At 42.6% G+C, this 15,978-nt stretch overlaps 1 protein-coding gene across 2 annotated transcripts in view; it reads right to left on the bottom strand.

Moving 5' to 3' along the window:
- Positions 1-4,082: 4,082 nt before the first annotated feature.
- Positions 4,083-15,978, bottom strand: part of SLIT3 (slit guidance ligand 3) — a 469,515-nt gene continuing 457,619 nt past the window's right edge. For both annotated transcript variants that reach the window (XM_085299580.1, XM_085299581.1), the window contains 4 exons: positions 13,323-13,477; positions 10,972-11,257; positions 8,541-8,749; positions 4,083-7,420 (listed from right to left, as the gene is read on the bottom strand). In XM_085299580.1, the coding sequence (XP_085155706.1) occupies positions 7,182-7,420; positions 8,541-8,749; positions 10,972-11,257; positions 13,323-13,477 (889 nt within the window). In that variant the 3' untranslated portion in view covers positions 4,083-7,181. The remainder of the gene's footprint in view (positions 7,421-8,540; positions 8,750-10,971; positions 11,258-13,322; positions 13,478-15,978) is intronic.

Raw genomic sequence — 15,978 nt, 5'->3', positions numbered from 1 at the left:
AAAAAAAAAAAAAACTTTGAGACAAAATGCCGATTACTTTGATCTAGAGTGGATCTAAAAGCACGGCCCAAAAGGAGGGTTTTGACAACGACAGTTTTTTCCCTCTTGAAATTTGAAATTTCCTGATGTGTTTGGAGTCTGAATTTTGCAAAAGCCTTTGCTGAAGTCAGCCTTTACAGACTGAGAAAAGCTCCCAATCTCCTACTTCCTGGGCTGGTTGCTTTACTCATTAAACTGCTGTACAGAAATAGGAGCCATCACCTCTACCGTCCCCTTCCCAAACAGAGCAACACCTCCCTCCCCAAACCAAGTAACTTTGCTTGGTCTTGGTTAAAAGCACCTCCTTGCAGGAAGGGACTTGTGTGTCGGTTCCACAAGAMRACAGTGTCTGCTTACAGCCCTAGGACGGGCAAAGGTTGCAGACCCAGGCCTGCTGGCGGTTTCTGCGTAGGTAGCGCTGGTTCCTGCATGGGTGGCTCTTGCTCTGCCTTGTGCACGCAGGGGAGCTCGGGTGCCTCGCTGAGGGGTCTGCAGTCTGGTTTGGACCCCTGCTGCTTCTGTGGGTCTCATTCTGAAACCTGGCAGGAAAGGATTTTTAAATATTTTTATTGCAGAACTGTACAGAAAAGAAAATTCTCATGTGGATGGCGTTTCCCATTCTTCATGTTTCCTTTCTGAAATGTCTGTATTTGGAAAACTTACCCTGAAGTCTTAACGTTTACGTCTTGCCCTTTAAAAGAAATAAAGAGTCTATTAGCAAAGCTCTGCAATTTGTTCTCTCTTCCTGTAAGTCACACATAATTGTGGGAATTCCCACAAGTTTTTCTTAAAGAGAGGAAATTTTGGGGTGTTTTTTTGCGGTTTTTCACTAATGTAAATTGCTAAAAATGTAAAAGGACATTGACATTTTAACACAGGCATTTACGTATTAGGAAATACAAGCATTTAGCTGCTACCTGGAAATTAAATTGTGCCCTTTCATAAATATACACTGTAACTGTTAGATACAGTCTTTAATTTCCTGCTTGTCGGCAGAATATGCAGTGTGGAATGTTTTGTGTAAAATGATCTATCAATCATCAGAATATAAAAACAAAAAAAAAAGCTTGAATCCTACCTATCTGCTGTCCGTCTCGGATGAGATGTTTAGCTCAACCAGAAGTTTTAACATTAAGTCCTGTGACAGGCTGAGAACATTTATTAATTTGCAGATCAAGTAGATTACAGGTTATAAGCACATTTACATGGAAGTTATTTGTACTTCAACCACCAGGCTGCTTTGGTTWTCCCATCAGTAGAAATACATGCGTATGAAGGTGAATTTATGATCAGCCAGAAATACAGGAACCACAGTTCAAAACAGGGCTGTGACCCTATGCTGTTCGCTCTGAATAGACACCTGTTTCAGAAATCTGATCTCAGAGCTTGATTATAAGGTGTAGTTTCAAGTATTGATGTAGGAATAATAATGAAATCATGACTTTCCTATCGTAGTTCGTCCTGACTATATTCAGCTCATACACTCTGCTGCCCCATAACCTTCCTGCCTCGGGCAATGGGATATGTTCATATTTAGTAGTCTCTGGTTCAGAARTTAAACTATTATTTGTTCTGACAGACTTCGCACTGAGTCTTTTTAAATGCTTTTAGTGCTTTTCTTTTTTTTAATGTAGTCTGTGTGTAATATAGRTGTAGTGGAGTGAGCCAGTCTGATGATAGCCAGTTCCATGTGGTTATTGTTATAACTATACTAAAATAGTTGTATTTTAGTTATTACATATATATAAAAGTGTTCATGTGGGATGAAACCACCTGAGAGGATTCTATATGAAAGCTATACCTGARGGCAAGAATGTGTTTTTTTACAAGCATTGTTTACACAGATGTTTTGGGGATAGACCAAAATTGCCATTTGCTATATTAGAATCTCATTTGGTTGTCAGTATGACTAGCTTGATTCATCTGGATCTGAGTGCCTTAGAACTGTATTTTGGTATTTGTCTCAACAAAGTTAAATAAATAAACAAAAATTCAACAAGTCAATGAGTGCTTCACCTGAAAGAAAGGCGAGCAGTTTAAGACACAAAGATATGCTGGGGTATAATCCAGAAGGTGTAAGCTTATACTAATTCTTTGTTGTTCATACTCTTATCACATGTGAAAGTGAAAATAGGACAAGTATTCACTGTGCCRCGAAGTCCCAGTGTAGATTATCTTGTGGTATTTTGTCCCTGTAGCCTGGCTCTGCATGCAAAGTATCTGAGGCGGGGCTGAGTAATTTGCCTGTCATCATTAACACATCTCAGTGGAAGACCCTGGTCTCAGTTGCTTGGCACTTCACAGAATTTCAGTTGCTTGATCAAAAGTTTTGTGTTTATTGTTTGCCTTGTGATAGCTCTTCAGCCTTTTCTTTTTAAGATTCGTATCAAACTGTTTTCAAGTTTGAGGGGGGGAAAAAAGGTTCTGCTTTGGAGCACCAGACATTTTTCCAGCGTAGTGAAATATGTACCTAAGTTCTGCTTCTTCTGTCTTGCAGAATTTAATCCACTCTGCTAGCACAGGACAGACTGGAGCTGGGTCTCAGCACTGGAGACAAGGTGAAGGGGAAGGATGGAGGTGCCAGGATCGGTTCAGAAGCAGGCGCCAGACACAGCCTCTCCTCTGCTGGTGAAGCACAGCAGGAGGCGAGAGGTGGAGTGGCTTGATAAAAGGCTGCTGGTAAGAGATGGGGTAGCTAGGTGCCAGTTTGGGACCATTTCTGGTCCCCTCTGTCCGCAAGGCACATCTTGGCGCAGCTCGCGCCCGGAGCGATACGGATGACTGACCCTGCCTGAGGTCTGACTGAGCTATCAGCTAAAGCGATTCCTCAGGGATGCCCCAGGCCCAGCAACGCTGAGCCAGCTCCAGCCTGTTGGCCCGCTAAAGAGTGTGGGTCTAGTCAGCTGTGATGAGAGTCAGAGCTAACTCCTGACGGGGGTCCCTGAGACCCAGAGTCATCAGCCGCAAAGCAAACCCGCATCGAAACAGCCTGTCCGCTCCCCACCAATTAGGGACGTCAAATGGGAAGGGAGATGATAGAATATCTCTCTGCATTATTTGCAAAGCAGCAATGCGTAAGATGTGTTATCTGGCAGCTCTGCAAGCTGAAGCGTAAGCAAGTGCTTTTCAACCTGAGTCGAGACTGCTTGCCTCTTCACTGAGGAACCTGCATGTCGCAAAGCCGTGAGCACCACCGAACAACTGCCATGCAAACTGGTGACTTCTGCCAGTACCTGGAAAGGTTTGAAGAGTTCCTGCTAGCCTTTTCACTGGGCTCAGCTGGGTTTGCTTTAGGTGGAAATACAGTCATTTGCTACAATTATATAATTAACCTTTATAGCTCAGGCTAAATGATGCTCAATATGCTTCAGTATTTTTATGGCCTGARTGCTGTTACCAATTTTGCACATAATGGTGAAGGAAACCCTAGCAGCTGTAGTTTGAAGCGTAATTGGCAATATGTATGAGTGTTAAGTAGGGGCTTGGGCAAAGGAAGACTAAAGACTGGTAGCAGCTTAGTTTTATTCTGTGCTGAGGCTGGAACGTAATGAACCGATGTGTCCTGTTACCCCCGTGTCACAGAGGAGCAGCTGTAGATCTGACCTCTGTCAGGACAGCATGAGATCCCTGTGAGCCACCCACCGTAGGCTAGAAGACACCCATTTTCCCACTTTTAGTATCCTTTCCAGATCCTGAATTCTCAATATTCCTTCATTAGTCTACCTCTTAGTTAACGAGTGTATTATTTTTGCTGCAGGCCTTTTTCAAACAGTTACAAAGACAGCATTTAATTGAAAAGAATGCCCAGGCTTAAAAACTATGTGTGTGGCTTAATTCATRTGTGCTTATAAGGCTGTTAAAAAATTAAGTTGGGATGCCATCAAAATCTGTTATCACTGTTAATACGGTTTTTTGTCCATGAGGAACATGTGTTTCACCTCTAATTTCTTGCACGCACTGTTGTAAAACTCACATACTCTGAACAGCCAGAATCACCACTGCATATACACGGAGAGAGAAATAATCTGCATCACAACACAGGGTATCTTACAATCTTCCATAACCCAACAATTTATTTAAACTTACATCACAACAAGAATCTATTAATAAAATACATCAGTTCACACCAGTCTGCATTGCCATTTGTTGGAGGGTTAGCATCTTTCTTCACTTTATATTAAAACTTTATAAAGGTAAAAACTACTGCATTGTACCGACAGTATTTGAAATCTATTGTTATATTAGGCAGGTTACAGAGGAACTTTCAGAGCTAATTAACACTTCAGCTGACCTCACATTTTTTGGCACTTCTGAATGCTTTTTTCTCAACATAAAATAACTCTGTAGCAAGTCATAGAATCATTGACATAAAGCATCACTATCCAATGGCAAGTGCTGCCTAAAAGCATACAAAAATTACATCATTTGGTTACAAAATAGATACTCTCCTTTCTTTGTCCCAACGCTTGGCATTGAAATGCCCTGACAGAAAAGGGCCAGGAACAGGGCCAGCCTTGCGGAGCCGTTGCTGGTCACTTTGGTGCAAGGCTTTGGTTAAACAAATCCCAGAGCGATGTGTTAACAAGATGTTGATGGCTTTTTTGTCTTGCCAGTCAAGGTCATTCCCTTTAAAGCACCCTCAGGCAGGTGTGAGGCCAAGAGCGAATGTTAACATCATCCTCACATGTGCTGCTGCTCAAGGGACAAACCAAACACAACTTTGGTTAGCGTTCGAGGAGGGCAGTGCTTCTGCAGGCCCGGGCAGCTTAGTGGCCACAAATTGCACAGCGGGCCACAGAGAGGGCTCGGGAGCCACTGCTCAGTCTGGACGTTGACTGCCTGGCATATCAGCAGCCACTTCTTTGGAAATTAAAGTGTATTAAGCAGGAATATAACACTAATGGTAATGTTGGGCCAGGCACATCTTTACACAAGTGTCTGCAGTTATTTGCACATATTTTTAAAATCTGTAGGTTGTGGGTTTGGGTGTAGATTATAAGCTCCAGCTGCTTTAAGCATCTTACGTTATATCCAGAATAAAAAGACAAACATAGTACTTTACAGCCAGGGTTATCCCCCTCACCCACCCCCCCACCCCCCGGCTCTTTTTAGCACATCAACCAGTGATTGTTTTATATTTCACTGATTGCAGGTTCCAAATACCAGTATTTATTTTGAAAGATTACTAKTGTATTCATTATGTCTCTTCTGCTCAATTTGCTCTGGTAGTAACAAAAACATATGAATTAAMTGCTGTGGTTAAGCAAAGATTTAAATAGCGGAAGAATGCTAAGCMTTTTAGAGCCTTTTGATTGCATGATGTCTACGTGGTCACTGTCTTTTTTTAGCAGAAAATTAAGATTTGTACTTTTCATGGCAGGATTTCATTCTGTGCTTCTCCTTTCCAAAGCCTCCGTCAAACACAAGCACTGATTACTTGATTCAGCTTTCCTACTCATCCTTGCTAAAGCCTGTGATGCAAAACCTCAGCGCTGGTGAGAGCAGTGACCACTTCCAAAAGGGGTTTATGGTTTCTGGAACTAAACTCTGACTTTAACTCTTACAGAAGGAGACATTGACGAAAAGACCACAATATTTGCTATACTAGTAAAAGAAAGAAACTACACTGATAATTACAGTGCTTTGAATAGTTATTGATAGGGACATTTGAAATTTATAGTAAGAGAAACTTCATCGTATCCGTGGTACTCTGCACATAATTGCTGACTCTGAAAGGTGGCCCTGCCAAAAACCCTCCAAAAATCCAACTCACTCCCAAAGAGCCAGTTTTTGTCTCACGTTCACAGTGAGAATTTATCTCCCCACTGATTTCTGCTTCATATTCAGCATTTGCTCTGTACACACTGCTGAAGTTAACAGGAGTACTTTGGGAGAAACAAGTGCAGGATGTGCAATAGGATGGAAAAACTTTGGCTGCATCTGTCAATCCGCACCAGATGTGAGAACAGAACTGGACATAGCTGGACAAGTAGAGGCTGAAGAACATCACACAGATATAGTGCAACTTCCGCTCATTTAAAAGGCTGTGGAAAAGCAGCCAACTGCTTGGTACCAGAGTCTTGATGAACAGGCTGTAGTGATAGTGAGAGTAAAAGTTGTTCTGCTGCAGGTAAATCTGGCACCTGTATTATTTTCATGCTCTCTATGGCCTTTGCAAGTTAAAGTGTCAAGGCGTCAAGGCAACAAGCAGTGCATTCCTTATATTTCATATACAAAAAAGGGCTCATGGCTRGGAGCAAGAAGGCACAAAGCTGGGAAATAACATAGGTGAGGAGTTAACACAAAATTAGTATGGCATTTATTAGGCATTACTTAGCACTGTTTCACATTTTGCCCCCAAATTTCCCAAAACAACATATATTCCCCACTTCCTTTCCCTTTGTCCCCTTCTTCTGGATAAAGCTGCCTGTGCTCTATAGATACAGTTGCTGAAGAATATATTGTGAACACAGATAAATACAAACATACACAGCAAAAATGTATTATAGTATTACAATATTCAAATAATGTAGTTAGCCTTAAGCTATGGCAGTGCCTACGTGCTATGGGGAACTGGTTCAAGAGTATCAAGCTGAGCCACTGTACAGGAACAAAACAGCATCAGCAGCGTTAGGCAGGGCTAGGGACCGAGAGGGAGGCTTTTTCAGGGTGCCGGAATAAGTGAGATGGCTGTCAGTTACTGGGATCCACTTTCTTAGGAGACCCACCCAGAAACTCGGAGGTTTCTTCAGCCTGTATCAATTCTGCGGCAGGTCCTTGGAACACCTTTACACTTGTCCATTGTGCATACACATAAAGTCACCCCCACATTTCTCCTGTTAGGCTATGTTTTCTTTATATATTTTTTTAATTTTAGCTTTTTGGTCTTTTTTCTTACAACTGTTAAAAAAAGTTTCATGGTAAAAATAACTCACTATATGATACATATACCCAAAGTGGTGCGATACTTTATATAATAAAAGATGAAAATAGTCACTTTCCATAATAAAAATAAGTTCTATTTTTTGTTTATTTTACAATATACTTAATAATTCTTTTCTTCTTCTTCACTCTGAAAGTAAATAGGTCCCGTTTTGATAGCGCTTCTGAGCTGATTAAAGTGGCAAGGACTGGAGAATGGCTTATAAGCACTTTGAGCAGCCGCACTCCACATGTCTCTCCAGCTCTTCCATGAAGGTGGAGCCATCAGCACACTGGAAGATGTATTTCCGCCTTTTGCTGCGGAGAGGGMCACAGCAGTGCCCGTGGCTGCAGCTGCCGCGGCACTCCATGCGGGGCACCTTGGAGGCGCTGACGCATGACGTGTAGCCCTGCTGCTTACGGATGACTTCTCGAATGATCTCGCCTTGGCAGAGATTCTCTGGTAAGGCAACAGAGAGGTAAAGGACAGATGTGATAATGATTCTGCCAGATATTCTCCCAAAATCAGAAAGCAGCCTTGTGCAGGTAATGGTATTCAAGGCAAACAGATGCCATGCACAGGATCTTAAGCCTTTACTGCTTTGCACCTGCCATCAAAACAGAGCTTGTGTTACACAAATGTGTAATATCCGGCCCATGGCAGAGGCCAAGCAGGCCTGCTGGCTTTGATCAGCAGTTCTGGAAGCGCTTTAATGAATGTTGAGTGTTGAATCCTGCAACACTCCTGCAAAATATGAATTAGTTTTACAGTGTCGCCTTCTCAGGAACAAAGGTCAGTCTGCTGTGCATGACATGAGCAATCTGGGATACCTGGAAATGCCTATGCTGTTGTGTAGTCAGCTTTGCTGCAGCCAAGTATGTTTCAGAGGGGCTGTATATGTATATAATTTGGAAAGTCTGTGGTTCATTCATAGGAAAGGCACGACCTAAATAAAAGTAATACAAGGCAACTCCTTTCTTCTGTACAGGAACAAATAAAGGCAAAAGGGACAAAGTCAGAACTCGCTAAATTTCCAGCAAGGCTCCTCAGGCCAGGGCAGAGGAGGTGGGCCCCATTTGTGCGTGGACTTGCCCCTGTGGGAGAGCTCAGCATGCTCTAGGATGCCCCAGGAAACCTGCCTAGCTGCTTCAGAGGGAGCAAGCAGGGAATCCTTGCTGCCACGTCAGATGAGCAGTGCCTCCTTCCTTCCAGCTCCTCTTCCTCTCATCTGTAAAAACTGGTAGTATGGAGGTAAAACCCCCTTTTCCAGCACTGCCGATTACCTCTCCTTTAAACATCCCATTAAAATCCTGGGAGCAGCAAATCCTCAGGATTCAGGAGGCAGAATAAAACCCTTTGCTACAAACATCCCCCTTTCTGTTTGTTTGGACTGCAGCTAACTAGCTCTTGCGTGGCTTTCTTTTCCTCCCTGTGTTGCTCTGCAGAGGTTGAATTAGCCTTACCTTCCTACTATTTGCCATTTCCCCCCAAACAAGAGTTAAATGGGAAACAGGTGAAAACAAAGACATAAACCAGAGATGCAGCAGACCAGCATCCTGGGCCCTGGGGCCAAGCGTACCTCTGTCACAATGTTCKCCACTATAGTTAGGGTCACATTCGCAGTAGGGTTCCCCGCGCTCGGAAAGTCTRCACTGTCCGTGGTTGCATTTCAAAATCCTGCAGGGGTTTGAGGAATTGTTCTTCTTGTCACAGTACATGCCTGTGTAGCCCTCCAAGCACTTACAGGTGTAAGCAACATTGGCTGCCACACACTTACCATGCAGACACCTGGAGAAAGAGAAGCATTTAGAACTGAGCATTTGGAACCGGCCTGTGTTAGAAGTGAACCTTCCTTTTCCCAGTGATGTTTGGTTTTGGCATTTCTACCTATTTAATTCCAGGACAATAATCCAAGAAACAGCTGTTCAGTGTCAAACACACTGAAAAAGCTGTAAGATTGCAGTGAACACTGGATAATGTTCAGAGAATACATTCAGAATTTGCAATCACAAACGGCCTCTTGGGAAAGCTCAGGACTCCTCCACGAGCATGGACCAATGCTTGGCGTCCACACAAGATAGCTCAGGTTTACAGCATCAACATGTAGACCTAAGTGCCAACAATGGAGCTGCATGCCAAGGCCTCCTTAGCAAAATTACTCTACAAATAATATCAGGTGATGAGAAAAGTGTGATAAATTAAGGTCCTTGTGGAAAAGCTATGCACAGAATTATTCACACTCGGCTCTAGTTGGAAGGTTTCCTGGCTCATGTGGTTTGCACTGAGCTTTGGTATTTCTGATGAGTATCAGAGGAGAGCTGTTGATCCCTAGCAGGCTCTGTGACACCATCCCCAGCCTTGCAATGGGCTGAGAAGAGGAAAGAGGACAACACTGTCCAGCTAGGGGAAAACTGCTTAGGCTCGGAAAACTTCTGCCGTATCAGCCCCCCCCCCGACATAAACCTGTATCTATCTTTCTTTTTTATTTTATTCCTGGAACTTTAAAAACGTTTCCTGCTTATGTTGAACTCTTGTCCATTTCATTTCTAATCTATACAACTAAAAAGCATAAATAAAAGCAATAGGAGTCATGTCAAGACATGCAAAATACTAGAATTAAGGGATTCACAGTCTTAACAGCAATATTTTCTGTCCCACTAATGAAAGCTGTGCTTGGATAATAACTCTTGTTATTAAATAAACTGCCTGTTCTCTACATTTGCCCTTCTTCATTCAGATTAATCTGTGAGTGTTGGAGCAGATGCCTTTCTGCATGGTACCACACTCCCTTGGACACAAAGGGCTTGCCTGTAAGGCAAGAGCTCCAAAAGGCTAAGGTGATTTAATGGAAGCTACTTCCCTTACAATGGGGGCACATTCATGCCTTAGATTATGGGGAAACAATCTCTCATCACTTAAACATCTGGAACTCCCTCATTTTTATCATTGCCCAGGCATGACAGCTGGATGTTGAGGTTGGAAATGCAAGGAAACATTTGGGTCTTTGAGACTTTATTTAATCTTCATCCCTTTGGTCTGTAATGTGTAAGGTGCTTATCAGTATCTTCCAGAGTTCAGTACCTTGCAGAATTAGACCCAGAAGCAAGTTTAAAATGGTGCCTCTGCCAGCTTAAACTTCTGCTCTAACTAAGCAGTCACAACAGTGATTACTCACGAGGTCAACTCTAGTTGTCACCAGCATGTGCTTGGGAAAAGCCCCTTCCACAGATACCACAACCAAAGTAGCTTCTAAACTAACTGTGCTTCCACCTGCTTATGAAACGACACTGGACTACGCAGACTGCTGCTCTGTGTTGGACTGTTACCTCGTGTACCTGCCATAAGTAAGCTCTTCATCCAATGTTTCTGATAGAGATGTGGTTATTCAGTCTTTCAACTGTGAATGACTGAACTGTGAACAGTTTTCACTCATCTTCTCTTTGCATGCAACTCCATGCTGTCCCTTAGACTTATATTCTAAAGGGGTATTATGGAGTGTAATATTTAAGTTAGCTAGTTGGGAAATTTTTAAAAATTGTTCACACTGGAGTAAATGATGGTCTTTGGGGCATTAGTGTGAATATTGTGCCCAGTACTGCTTTAATGGGGACCTTTTTTAGCTATGAACACATCACTAAAATGGCTTACTCTCATAGCTAGCACTGTTCTAGGTAAGTGCAGGCACTCACTGCCTCATGGATAATGCATTCCCTTTAACAGGAGTTTGTTCATTTTAGCATCAAAGCAGGTGAAAGTATGACCTCTAGTATTAATACCTTAACTCCTCCAGGACAAAGAGCTCATTTGGAGAGGGAGATCTATCAAGCAGCATCAGAACAAGAAGTGGAAATTGAGCTGCCAAAGATCCTGACTCACAAGTGTCTACAGTTTTATGTGGGAACCTCCACAGCACCTCCAAAAATTGTCAGATGTCATTTTAGAAGACAAAAAGTGAAATACGCATTAGCTGTAAAGCTTCTCCCCTCCCATCACCACTCATTTGAGCTTACTTGTGGTTAAGACATGGGTCTCCAATCTCCTGGTCACACAGAGGGCCTGTCCAGCCTGGGTGACATTCACAAATCACACTTGTTTTCTCTAGGGACCGGCAAATGCCATGCTTGCAGATGTTACAGGATTTGCAACCAGGAAAGACTCCTAGTGACTGCTGTGGTAAATCCTTGAAGTCCTGCAGCTCATTATTGATGCGGACATCATGAATACAACCATGAAAACCATTTGGTGTCTTATCTGCACCCTGACGCAGTGAAGATAGTCCGGTAGATGTTGGGATCCCTTGAGATAGAAACAGAAAGGGAAGGCTTACTCACAGGTACAGTGATAGCATGTAAGTTATAATTGCTAATATTTCTTTGCCACAGCCCTCATCTTGTTAAGAATTAATTTTCATAGGACCTTTGTAAGGTAGGTCAGTGTTATTGTCCTCATTCTGGAAATGGAAAGGTAGAAAAATAAAATCACTCCCCAAGCTTATATAAGAAGTATACGACAGAAAAAGAAAACAAAATCAGAAACAAAACGAAAAACAAAACAAAAAAGCCCAGGTTTCCTGCCTAACAGCCATGTGTTCTTGTCCTTAGGTAAGACCCCTTCTGTCTATAGCTTAATAGTAATTATCCTTCTGAAAGGTTTAAGAGCATCTTTACTTGCCAGCAAGTAGCTACCACCTCTGGTATACAGCAAGATCCCAGCTAGCATTACTCAATCACTTAGTTAAAGCAGGGAATGGCAAGACTAATCACATCAAAACTAGCGCAGGGGGATCTCGAGGCAGCGACCAGCACCTCTGCAGGCAGGCTGAGTGCCTGGGGCTTGCACGCTCTGTCTGGCTCAAGCGCTTTGGAAGACTCCACAAGCTCAGATGGCCAACAGATTCGTTTGGGAGCCGTGTTACCTGCTGGAGCTGTATAGCTGCATTAGCACAATCRAGTGCTTCCGTTTTCAGCTGTGTAAGGCCTCTGAATTCTGCTTTCCATTAGCGACTCCATTTTTAAAGACAGTCTTAAAACCAAAATTTGCTTGACTATGCTTTAGGAGGAGGGTTTTAGACCAAGTGATGTAGATGGAGAGATGGACAAGATTGTGGACACAGGAAGCCTCAAGTGAGTCTTAGACAAGGTGAATAAAGATTAGTGAAGCTTAGGAAATATTGCTCTGGGGATAATTAATTACACTGCTCTGGGTAATTAATTACATTAATTAAGCAGTCTGAAGGGGAAGGGCAGCTGGCATCTGAGGGAATGCTAGACGTAGAGATGTGGCACATGCACCAGGTTTAGAAATAATTAAACAAAACTGTAGTGGGCAATAAAAGGTTTCCATTGAGCCCACAGCTATTGGTTTCCAATACAGTTCTTCATCTCRGCTCCCAGATTTGTCCTGTGAAGGCATTTCTGTAGGTGTCTTTTCAGAATTAGTATTGATCCACAATGCTCATCTATTAACAAAACGTTTCCCACTGGATTACTTCCCAAGTTCCATGTATATAAGTTGCCATGTGTTGGTATCTTTTATTCTGAACTAGAGGGAGAAGTTGTCATACCCTCAACGCCAAATTATTTTCGATACATAATGCTTTTTAATAATCTGGGACATTCCTAAGAGGAGCCAATTATAAAAGTTCAACTCTGTCTAAGGAAAGATTAGCCAGTTTTCTGGTTTACAAGGGCAATAAGGGTTCTTTTGGTAAAGAGTTATTAGAAGGAATTTTTTTACAAAAAGCTTGGCCAGCACCAAGTGATGTTGATAAGAGTTTGTTCAATTGGCTTCAATAGTCTRGGGCCAGAAAAAGCCCAAGGACTTTCCAAGACTATTATAGATCTGCTGACTTTTGTATTTAGAATAGTCTGGGTAGAAAAACAAGAACTCTATGTCACAGAAAGGAGAGATTTCAACACTCAGTCCAGAACGGAACTGGAGGATCAGAGCATTCTGGGAAAAACAAATCCATCACGCAGACCACAGACTTCAGCCTTTCTCTCTCATATCCAGGCACCTAATCAGGGGAATACTTGTTATTCTGGGCATCTGCTCCCCACCCCACTTGCCCACTTCTTTCCTAGAAATTCAGTCCTGACTTTGCAGTGTGGAGGAGATGCTAGGGGAATAGGAAGTACAAAGCAGAACAGTGGGGCAAGTTCTCTGCTCAGGGAAGCCACCTCTGGTGGAGAGGAAAGGCCWACCACTTCATCGGCAACATCTTGAACTGACACAGAAAGCTTCTGTCAAAGGCCTTTTCATTTCCCCACCTACTCAGAATCCTTTCCACAGGATGGAAGATGATTTGCTTTTGCAAGGACTAGTTAAAATCTCAATCAAAGTCAAGAGCAACTGGCCGTACCTCCAATGTAGAGGGGTGTGTTGAGGCTGACAGAAGATTGTTTCTGGAGTTTTCCTAGACTTTTGGGAGTCCCCTTGTCCACCACCAGGTTCAGAGTTTGATTCAGCATCACCAGCTCCACGCTATGAAACTGCCCATCATTCACTGTTTCCACACTAAAAATAAAAGGTAAGAAAGAGAGAATTAGAAGATGACATTAACCATGATCTGCCTGCTTCTGTGACATCCTACCTCCTACTATAATACTTTGTGTGAGGAACACCTCACATTCCTGTATGAATACTGTTTTCTCAATGTTTCTCCTAGAGAGAGTCTCCAAAGTACAAATTCAAACATTGCTGACTCCTATGCAGGCATTACCTATATATACACAACATCTGAGAGGACAGCAAATCAGTGCATTTGAGAGGGTTGTGTCCTTTATGAATTTGATTAGAAACTTGTGCTTTCTCACATGTTCAAGTTGCTTTGTAAAATACCAGTAAGCCATCCCAACTGTTCCATGCAGTCAGCATAGTAACTACTCTGCTTGTGCTTTCCAGACAGAAAAGTGTGAGTGTAGTTTACATGATATGTTGGCTTTGGTGGCAAAATTACTTCAGAAAGATCTCCCGTTCTCTGTCCTCAGCTGCAGCTTGCTCTTCTTCTGTCACACTGGTGCCCATGTTGCAAGCCAGATCAGTGCCAGGATTTCTTTTTGGATATTTAGTTTAACCATTTCACAGAGGCAGGTCAGAACTGCAGTGTGGGGCAAGAGCAAGCAGGCGCTTCTGAAACCAGCTCTTCCTTAGAGTCAGTATCTTGTGACTACATGCTAAGGCTGCAGACGGGCAGACTGGCTGAGCTATGTAAAGCCAAAAGAAGAATTCAGGACTCGTTGACTTGAAAATGAYGGGGATACTTTGTTCGATACAATACAGTCCCACCTGAATGCAAGGATAACCAACAAATTGCTACTCTTCTTTGAGAAACATTTAGGGGTAGACTGTGCCTTGAAAATAACACAAAAATCATTTTTATGGGCCCACTAATCATCTYAGCAGACAATATATTAAAGGCACCGTGTATTTACTGGTCAGGTGTTTTGAGTGGTGATTTTCAAATGCATTAGGGCTGCAGTCACTCAAGTAGCTCAGCAGCTGTTTGCCACTCTGCACATGTATGTGTACAGTCTRCACTTTCAGTTCAATCACCCAGAAGTTAGGAGGTACAGTTTCAATTCACGAAGGTACAAATTCAGTTTGTACCAATCCATCATATTTTATTTTCAGGGCAGCTTCAGCTCTCAAGCCTTTATGCCACATGTTGAAATGCTCTAAAACAACATGATAGTTTCATAGTACCTAAAGCAGAAAGAGACCAAAGAGAGGGACAAGGGATATACACAGGATTACCTGCTCTTGAGTAAACAAACTTTCAAATTAAACTTGTAGTTATAGAAGTGATGGGACTTTTCCATTGCTGCAAATGTAATGAAACATTACAGCCTCTGTTCCATACACATGCCAACACTAATGCATAATGAGCCTCTAAGCAGTTGTGGTTACAGCAGAAATTAAACTGTGGGCTATGTAAACTGCCCACATGAACGGTGTTGCCAACACACTGTAAGTTTGGCTTGCATGCACCCTTTTCCAAATTCTTCCCAGCAGGCTTGCGAGCTGTGTGGTGGTTCTGTTACRTAAGGACACAGACAAAACCCACCAATTTGGGGATTTAGACATTGTGAGACATTGCTTAGCTGAAAATCTGGATTGGGCATTGCTACAGAAGTGGTAAATAACAGTGAGATACAGTAAAATGTAGTGTTAGTTTTATGAATGAGTTTTTGCTCGTTCACGTGGTTCATATGCTCAGCATCATTTCTCTATAAGTTAGGAGATCACAGGTCAGACTCAACTCGGGTATTCTGGAAATCTGCAACGTAGATGTCTACGTCTGAGTTACTTGCCCAGATTTTCTTTACTGCCAGTGCATGCTTTAGAAGTGGCTCATCTCTAAACACGAAACTCCTTATAGATGTATCTGCCTCTCAGTGTAGATGACATGCCACCCTCCCTTAACGTCCAGTCTTGCCTCACTGATATATAAGGGAGTTGTGCCATTGAAATAGGTCCTCAACTTTAGAAACAAGTTAAACAAGGAGGGAAGAACTGGAATTTAGTTGTTCCCAGCATAACTTTATGCAGTTTATTTACAGTGGACTTGACATAACCAGTTAAACATGAGCAATATCAGACAGCAAATCATCGCTACAGCGACTTTTGAGGACCAGTATAGTTAAGAATAGAGCACTGCTGTTTTGGTATATGGCAATCTGAAGAACTGGGCTAATGTCCCACTGCAGTGCTGCTATCCCCACAGGTTTTTGGGATGAATCACAAACACATATGCTGCTAAAAGCTTACAAAGTTCTTAACAGATTTGAAGATGACAGCAGTATGTGAGCACCTTTACTGAGTGGGTTTACATAAAAATAAGGTAAATCAGTCCTGCCAAAGAACAATTTCCCAGAAGTTTTGTGGACTGAACTGCTTGCCCTTTACCTGCCAGGACATCATTTTTTTGCTGCCCATTCTTAGGATGGCGAGAGAGTCCTGAGAAGGCTGGTCTCAAAAGCCCAGAGCTGATGGTCCTGCTTGAAGTGTTAGACAAA

This window comes from Rhea americana, unplaced genomic scaffold (genome assembly GCF_003343005.1).
Source record: "Rhea americana isolate MKP2758 unplaced genomic scaffold, rheAme1 scaffold_150, whole genome shotgun sequence".
In the NCBI taxonomy this organism is placed as follows: domain Eukaryota; kingdom Metazoa; phylum Chordata; class Aves; order Rheiformes; family Rheidae; genus Rhea; species Rhea americana.
Note: the sequence above shows the minus strand (reverse complement) of the source record. Positions and strands in the feature narration are given on the sequence as shown.